General features: G+C 49.8%; 1 protein-coding gene across 1 annotated transcript in view; it reads left to right on the top strand.

The window, feature by feature from the left end:
• The window catches only part of LOC140458941 (Friend leukemia integration 1 transcription factor-like), a 53,635-nt gene extending 46,965 nt beyond the window's left edge, over positions 1-6,670 (top strand). Inside the window, exon 5 of the mRNA XM_072553675.1 lies at positions 6,079-6,670. Coding sequence (XP_072409776.1) covers positions 6,079-6,608 — 530 coding nt within the window. The 3' untranslated portion in view covers positions 6,609-6,670. The remainder of the gene's footprint in view (positions 1-6,078) is intronic.
• Positions 6,671-10,000: the final 3,330 nt, after the last annotated feature.

The raw sequence follows: 10,000 nt of genomic DNA, 5'->3' as shown, positions 1-10,000 counted from the left end.
TCACACACACTCTCACTCACACACACTCACACACACACTCACACACACACTCTCACATACACTCTCTCACACACACTCACACACAGACACACACATTCACACACTCACACGCACCCTCACACACTTTCACACACTCACACAATCACACACACACTCACACAGACACACACTCACACACAGACACACTCACACACAAACACACACATTCACACACTCACACATACTCACACACACTCACACTCACTCACACACACTCACGCATTCACACACTCACACACACTCACAAACTCACACACACAATCAAACACACACACATATTCACACACACAGACACACACTCACACATACACATTCACACACTCACACACTCACACACAAACACACACACAATCACACACAGTCACACATACACATTCACACTCACACATTCACACACACACACACTCACACACAAACTCACACACACAATCACACACACTCACACACACTCACCCTCACACACCCACCTATTCACACATTCACACACTCACACTCTCACTCACTCTCACACACACTCTCACACACTCACACACACGCTCACACACTCATGCACTCATTCACACTCACACACTCATACACACATGCACACACTTGCCCACAAACACTCACACACACACTCACCCACACACTCACACATACACACACACTCTCTCACACACACACACTCACTCGCACACACTCACACACACACACACACACTCACACACACGCTCACACACTCACGCACTCATTCACACACAGACACACACATTCACACACTCACACGCACACACACAGACACACACTCACACAGACTCACACTCTCACATATTCACACACTCACATATTCACATACTCACACACATTCACACACTCACACAATCACACACACACATCACACTCACACACAGACACACACATTCACACACTCACACATACTCACACACACTCACACTCACTCACACACACTCACACACACACTCACACACTCACTCACTCACACACTCACTCACTCACACACATAATCACTCACACACACAGACACATACTCACACACACACATTCACACACTCACACATTCACACACTCACACACACTCACAAACTCACACACACAATCAAACACACACTCACATATTCACACACACAGACACACACTCACACACACACTCACTCTCACTCACTCTCACACACACTCTCACACACACGCTCACACACTCACGCACCATTCACACTCACACACTCATACACACATGCACACACTCACCCACAAACACTCACACATACACTCACCCACACACACTCACACACACACACTCACCCACAGACGCACACTCACACATACACACACACTCTCTCTCACACACACACTCATTCGCACACACTCACTCACACACACACACACTCACTCACACAGACACACACTCACCCACAGACACACACTCACACACACTCACACACACACTCACACACACACTCACTCACACACTCTCACACACACTCTCACACACACTCACACACACTCACACACTCTCACATACACTCTCATGCACACTCTCACACACACTCACACACACACACATTCACACACACAGACACGCACTCACATATTCACACACACATTCACTCACGCACATACACCCACACACACACTCACACACAGACACTCACATATTCACACACTCACATATTCACACACACACACATTCACACACTCACACAATCACACACACACTCACACATACACTCACACAGACACACACTCACACACAGACACACACATTCACACACTCATACACACTCACACACACTCTCACACACACACTCTCACACACACTCTCACACACACTCTCACACACACACACTCACGCACACAGTCACACGTGCATACACACACAGACATATGCTCACACACACACATACACAATACACACAGACATACACACACTCTCACAGACACACACACTCACACACACTCACACTCATTCACACTCACATTCATACACACATGCACATACACACTTAAACACACACGCACACTCAAACACACTCATTCACACACACTCACACTCTCACACACACACTCTTACACACACTCTCACACACACACACACTCACATACACACACACTCACACATACACGTGCACACACTCACACATATACACTCACACTCTCACACACACACAATCACACACACTGTCACACTCACACACACTGTCGCACTCACACACAAACTCACAAACACACACACTCACACACTCACTCTTTCACACACTCTCAGACACACACTCACACACACAATCACACACAGACACACACACTCACACACTTTCACACACTCACTCACACTCACGCTCTCATTCTCACACACACTCACACACACACCCTCACACACACACATTCACACACACACACACACACACACACACATGCACAGACACACACTCACACACACATTCACACACTCACACACACAGGCACACACACACATTCACAGACTCACACACACCCACACACACACTCACACACAGACACACAGACTCACACACTCACACACTCACACAATCACACACTCACACACACTCACACATACACTCACCCTCACACACTCACACATTCACACACTCACACTTTCACACACTCACTCACACAATCACACACACAATCACACATACACATTCACACACACACACACACACAAACTCACACACAATCACACATACACACACACTCACACACACTCACCCTCACACACTCACACATTTACACACTCTCACTTTCACACACTCACACATTCACACACACACTGACACACACTCACACTTTCACACACACAGACACACACAATCACTCACATATTCACACACAGACACACTCTCACACACATATTCACACTCTCACTCACACTCTCACTCACACACTCTCACTCACACTCGCACACACACTCTCACACGTACACTCACACACACAAACTCACACACACAATCACATACACACTCTCACATATTCACACACACACGCACAAACTCACACATACAATCTCACACACACTCACCCTCACACACTCACACATTCACACACTCACACACACTGACACACTCACACACACTCACACAATCACACTCATGCACACACACACACACACAGACACACACTCACAGTCACACACATACACTCACACACAACACACTCAGACACACACACAGATACACACTGTCTAACACACACACTCTCACATGCACGCACACACACTCACAATCACACATACTCACACACACTCTCACACACACTCACATACACACTCACACACTCACACAATCACACACTCACACACACACATACACTCACATAATCACACTCACACACTCACGCACTCACACACAGACACACACTCAGTCACACACACAGACACCCACCCACTCATTCACACACACTTTCACACACACAGACACACACTCACCCATGCACTCACACACAGACACACACAATCACACGCATTCAAAAACTCACACACACACTCACCCGCACTGACGCACTCACACACACCCACACACACACCCACCCCCACCCCCACCCACACACACACACACACACACCCCCACCCACACACCCACACACACCCACACACCCACCCCCACCCCCACCCACACTCACACACACCCCCACCCACACACACTCACACACACACACTCACTCTTTTACCATTAGTTCACACCAATGAATCGTTGGAATTCTCTGACACTGACCCATGTGAAAGGTCAGGTTCTGTGTTGAAGTTATAGCCTGATCGTTGTCTGATTGCGAGGGGTACAGGGTTAAGGGTCAGGTTTTAATTCCACTGAGATCGTAGTGAATGGGGTCCAAGCTCGAGGGACTGAAACACTTTTTCCTAATTGAGCAGAGGCCAGCTCAGAGATGACCCCATCGCTGTGGGTCTGGAGGTAAATGTCAACCCAGACCTGATAGAAAAGGCAGACTTCCTTCACTAAAGGATATTCACCAACCAGATGGGGTTTGAACAATCCCCAGCCATTACTGACAGCTAGGTTCACATTCCCGATTTTGTTACTTCAGGCTGAGGCTCTGAGATTCCACCCTCGATTATCCTGGATTACCCTGGATTCCACCCTCCATTCCATTGGGACAATGTCCTCAGTCACATTCGGTGAGTCCAGACCAACACTGGGTCCTGGAGACACGTTCATTTCCAGAAACCCCACCTTCCCAAATGGTTCTCTGTTGATACAATCGATCGACCTGTTCGATCAACCCTTTGGATTCAGTCAACTCTCCCACTTTCCTCAACTCATTCCTCTTGTGAGTTTAGCACAAAAACAGGAGGCCAATCAGCTCAACATGTCTCAGTGAGGGGAGCAATGGACTCGAGAGAGAGAGGGCTCTCTGTTGGTCCCGGAACTCACTGTCAATCCCTCGGGCTCTCTCCAGCTCCTGATTAATCTCTAGAGTCTCACAGTCAATCTCTGAGCACTCTCTGTTGCTCTCTCTAGGATCTCATTGTTGGTCTCTGGAATCTTACTGTCAGTCTCTGGGATACTGTGGGAACTCACAGCCAGTCTGTGGGACCACAGCGGGTTTTGAGAAGATTTGTAGCTCAGATCGAGGTTGTGGAGGTAGGTTTGCTCGCTGAGGTGGAAGGTTCATTTCCAGACGTTTTGTCACCATACTAGGTAACATCTTCAGTGGGCCTCAGGGCACAGCACTGCTGATAATTCCTGCTTTCTATTGAAAAGTTTGGGTTTCTTTGGGTTGGTGATGTCATTTACTGTGGTGATGTCATTTCCTGTGGTGATGTCAATTCCTGTTCCTTTTCTCAGGGGGCTGGGAGATGGGGGTCTAACTCGATGTGTTTGTTGATAGATTTCCGGTTGGAATGCTGTGCCTCTCGGAATATTCTTATGCAAGTCTCTGGTTGGCTGTGTCTCTGACATGCACGAGAATATTCCGAGAGGCACAGCATTCCAACCGGAAATCTATCAACAAACACATCGAGTTAGACCCCCATCTCCCAGCCCCCTGAGAAAAGGAACAGGAATTGACATCACCACAGGAAATGACATCACCACAGTAAATGACATCACCAACCCAAAGAAACCCAAACTTTTCAATAGAAAGCAGGAATTATCAGCAGTGCTGTGCCTTGAGGCCCACTGAAGATGTTACCTAGTATGGTGACAAAACGTCTGGAAATGAACCTTCCAGCTCAGCGAGCAAACCTACCTCCAGAATCTATGGGATCCTCTGGGATCTCACAGCTGGTCCATCTGATCCTCTGAGATCTTACAGTTGCTCTCCAGGATCATCTGGATTCCCTTAGATCTCACCACCAGTCTCTGGGATCCTCTGGGATCTCACAGTCACTCTCTAGGATCTGATGGTCACTCTCTAGGATCTGATGGTCACTCTCTGGGATCTGATGGTCACTCTCTGGGATCCTCTAGGATCTGATGGTCACTCTCTGAGATCTGATGGTCACTCTCTGGGATCTGATGGTCACTCTCTAGGATCTGATGGTCACTCTCTGGGATCTGATGGTCACTCTCTAGGATCTGATGGTCACTCTCTGGGATCCTCTAGGATCTGATGGTCACTCTCTGGGATCTGATGGTCACTCTCTGGGATCTCACAGTCACTCTCTAGGATCTGATGGTCACTCTCTGGGATCTGATGGTCACTCTCTAGGATCTGATGGTCACTCTCTGGGATCTCACAGTCACTCTCTAGGATCTGATGGTCACTCTCTGGGATCTGATGGTCACTCTCTAGGATCTGATGGTCACTCTCTGGGATCTGATGGTCACTCTCTAGGATCTGATGGTCACTCTCTGGGATCTGATGGTCACTCTCTAGGATCTGATGGTCACTCTCTGGGATCTGATGGTCACTCTCTGGGATCCTCTAGGATCTGATGGTCACTCTCTGGGATCTGATGGTCACTCTCTAGGATCTGATGGTCACTCTCTAGGATCTGATGGTCACTCTCTGGGATCTGATGGTCACTCTCTGGGATCTGATGGTCACTCTCTGCCCCTTCCCTTTCAGGCAGTGGACAGATCCAACTGTGGCAGTTCCTGCTGGAGTTACTGTCGGACAGTGCCAATTCTAGCTGCATCACCTGGGAGGGTACCAACGGTGAGTTCAAGATGACCGACCCTGATGAGGTGGCCCGCCGGTGGGGAGAGAGGAAAAGCAAACCGAACATGAATTACGACAAGCTGAGCCGAGCGCTCCGATATTATTACGACAAGAACATCATGACCAAGGTCCACGGGAAACGCTACGCCTACAAGTTTGATTTCCAGGGAATCGCTCAGGCTCACCAGCCTCACCCACCTGAGTCCTCTATCTACAAATACCAGGCCGAGTTGCCGTACATGCCAACGTACCACACGCACCAGCAGAAGATGAACTTTGTGCCATCTCACCCGTCCCCCATCCCCGGATCCTCCACCAGTTTCTTCACCAGTGCCAACCCGTACTGGAGCACGGCCCCTACCACCATGTACCCCAGCCCCAGTGTACCCAGGCACCCTGCCACCCACCTCCCGTCTCACATTGGCTCCTTCTACTGACGGGCACGGGGTCCGTCAACCGTCCCTGCTTTGGTGACGTTGCAACCCCACCCCTCCCTCCCTCCCCCTGCACCACATACCCCCCCCCCCCACCCAGACCCCCCCCCCTCCGACAGAGAATTGCTCCTTTCAGAGTGTGAAGCGTGAGTGTGTGTGAGCGTGTCGATCAGGAATATGATACCGCTGCTAAAAGATTAATCACGTGGAACTCAAGGACACTTGAATGTGCATCACCGACCCAACCCAGCTTCCCCCCCCCTCACCACCTTCCCTTCCACCCCAAACCCCACCATTGCACCCTCACTGGAACATGGCAGACAAAGACACTGTTTCCTCTGTCTCCCTTCTTGCATGGAACTGGGCCCCTATTACCATTGACCTGGCCAGACCTAATCTTTGGGGGTTGAGCAGGAACTGTACCAACAGTAACCTGCCTAGGAGACCCCCAAGCACAAACACTTCACCCTCGTTCTCTCCTTTTTAACCACTGGATATAAAATTGTAGCACACAGACATCAAAGAGTTTTATATATACCTGTGTTTGTTTTTTAAACTGTATAGTCTGATCTCTCGATTAATGTTAAATAATGTGGTTCTTAATGCAGTTATAACTTTGTTAAGTCACCCACTGAGTTGCTGGCTTCACTTTGAGACAATTTATCGACACCCAGATGGGACCCCACCTCAATCCCAGAAACATTCCTGCAGACCCTCTGATTGATGTATGGTCATTGTGAACAAGATTCAGTCCCACCATCCCAGGGTGGGGCGAGGGGACAGTGTACACAGAGCTGTGGGAACGGGATTAAATGGGTAGGGGAGGGTCAGTGGGACAGTCGGGTTCCTTTTGGTTCAGGGTAAGTGATGGTCTCTTACCTCTGGGACCTCTCAGCCAAGGAAGGGCTGAGCATTTTTTCAGGTAAGCTTTCATTTCCAGTCTCTGTCCCTGTATCCCACGGCCTGAGTCCACTCTCTGGCCAGTAGTGGGTCTGTGATCAGAGGGGGATGCAGTGCACACAGAGATAAACCGAACCCTGTTGAACTGTTCCCACTGTCTCCATGTGTCTGGGCCATCAGGTTCTGGATGGACACACTTTTCCCGATGTCTCTCTCCAATAGAAATGATCTTGTCAGAAACGTCCATTGGGAAATTGCTTAGTGAATATTTTACCCTTGTCCCTCCGTTATTGGGATATCGAGTTTGCGTTTCTATCGCGTCGTTTTGATCTTTCTTGTTAATGAACTTCAATAAAAGATGGATGATGGCGATGTTTTGTGATGTGTTCAGACTTGACCCAAGCTGCCAACACCTTCAATAGAGTCCCACAGCACAGAAACAGACCCTTCGGCCCATCCAGCCCAGGCTGACCCTAATCCCCAAACTAATCTAGACCCCCCGCCTGTTCCTGGCCCCATCTCCCTCCAACCCTTTCCTGTCCATGTCCTTATCCAAATCCCTTTTAAATGTAACTGTCCCCCCTCCCCCCCCCCCCTCCCTCAGGAAGGTCATTCCACACACGGACCACCCTCTGGGGAAAACAGTTGCCCCTCGTGTCTTTTTTAAATCTCTCTCCTCTCCCCTTAAACATGTGCCCCCCCCCCCCCGGTCTTCAAATCCCCCCCCCCCACCCTGGGGGGAATAGACACCCACCATTCACCCTCTCTGTCCCCCCCATGATTTTATAAACCTCTATAAGGTCACCCCTCAGCCTCCGACGCTCCGGGGAAAAAACTCCCAGCCTATCCAGCCTTTCGTTATAATTCCAACCCTCCCATTCCCGGCAACATCCTGGGAAATCTCTCCGGAACCCCCTCCAGTTTAATAATATCCTTCCTATAACAGGGTGACCAGGACTGGACACAGTATTCCAGAAGGGGCCTCCCCAATGTCCTCTACAACCTCAACATGACCTTCCCAACTCCTACACTCAAAGGGCTGAGCTATGAAGGGGAGTGTGTGAAACCCCTTCGTAACCCCCCTGTCTGTATGTGACACAAACTCCGAAGGGATTATATCCCCGAACCCCGAAGTTGTCCCTGTTGTACAACACTAGTCATGATTTGGAGATGTTGGTATTGGACTGGGATGGACAACAGCAGGCTGTGGTCCAACAGGTTTATTTGGAAACACTAGCTTTCGGAGCGCTGCTCCTTCATCAGGTAGTGATGGAGCAGGGTGGCTGTTGGGGCAGGATCAAGGGACACAGAATCTATAGCAAACAATCCAAGTGCCGTACATTGATGCATTGAACAAATTGAGATTGCTGTGAAGTCTTTCATGTTTGAGAATGGGTGACAAGTTCGCTTCATTAATATGTAAATCCCAGAACTTCTTTCAAGTCGCATTCTCAAGGTAACTTCAGGTTTTATAAAGTAAGGTAACAGCTCAGCTCAGACAATGCCTTAAAGGGGTGAGGTCAGAGTCTGTCTGCATCCCACCCTGGAGTCAGACTGGTTCTGTTTCCAAAGCAGGAGTTTATAAAATGTCCCAAGGATTATAAAAGATATTGTCTGTCTCCAGATTGTGTGCTTTCTGAACACAAGAGAATGTATCTGCAAATGTGAACTCATCCCCGAGAGTGATCTGTGTGTGAGAGGGATTGAGAGTGAGAGAGCGTGTGTGTGGGAGAGAGGGGGAGAGTGTGATGAAGTATACACCTGTGAGAGGGTGTGCAAATGGATGTGTGTGGGGGGGGGTGTATGTGTGTGTGTGGGGGGGGTATGTGTGTGTCTGGGAGAGAGCATGTGTTTCAGAGAGTCTGCATGAGTGTGTGAGTATGTAATAGTGGGTGGGTGTGTGTGTGTGGGTGTTGGTGGGTGTGTGGGTTGGTGTGTGTGTGGGTGTGTGGGTGTGGGTGTGTGTGTGTGGGTTGGAGTGTGGGTGTGGGTGTGTGTGTGTGGGTTGGTGTGTGTGTGGGTGGGTGTGTGTGGGTTGGAGTGTGGGTGTGGGTGGGTGTGTGTGGGTTGGAGTGTGGGTGTGGGTGTGTGTGTGTGGATTGGTGTGTGTGTGGGTGGGTGTTGGTGGGTGTGTGGGTTGGAGTGTGGGTGTGGGTGGGTGTGTGTGGGTTGGAGTGTGGGTGTGGGTGGGTGTGTGTGGGTTGGAGTGTGGGTGTGGGTGTGTGTGTGTGTGGGTTGGAGTGTGGGTGTGGGTGGGTGTGTGTGGGTTGGAGTGTGGGTGTGGGTGTGTGTGTGTGTGGGTTGGAGTGTGGGTGTGGGTGGGTGTGTGTGGGTTGGTGTGTGTGTGGGTGTGTGTGTGTGGGTGAGTGGGTGTAGGTGGGTGTGTGGATTGGTGTGTGTGTGGGTGGGTGTATGTGTGTGTGTGGGTTGGTGTGTGGGTGGGTGTGAGTGCATGGGTTGGTGTGTGTGTGTCTGGGTTGGTATGTGTGTGGGTG

This window comes from Chiloscyllium punctatum, chromosome 34 (assembly GCF_047496795.1).
Source record: "Chiloscyllium punctatum isolate Juve2018m chromosome 34, sChiPun1.3, whole genome shotgun sequence".
Lineage (NCBI taxonomy): Eukaryota > Metazoa > Chordata > Chondrichthyes > Orectolobiformes > Hemiscylliidae > Chiloscyllium > Chiloscyllium punctatum.
The sequence above is the reverse complement of the archived record's forward strand: the minus strand, read 5'-3'. Positions and strand labels throughout refer to the sequence as shown.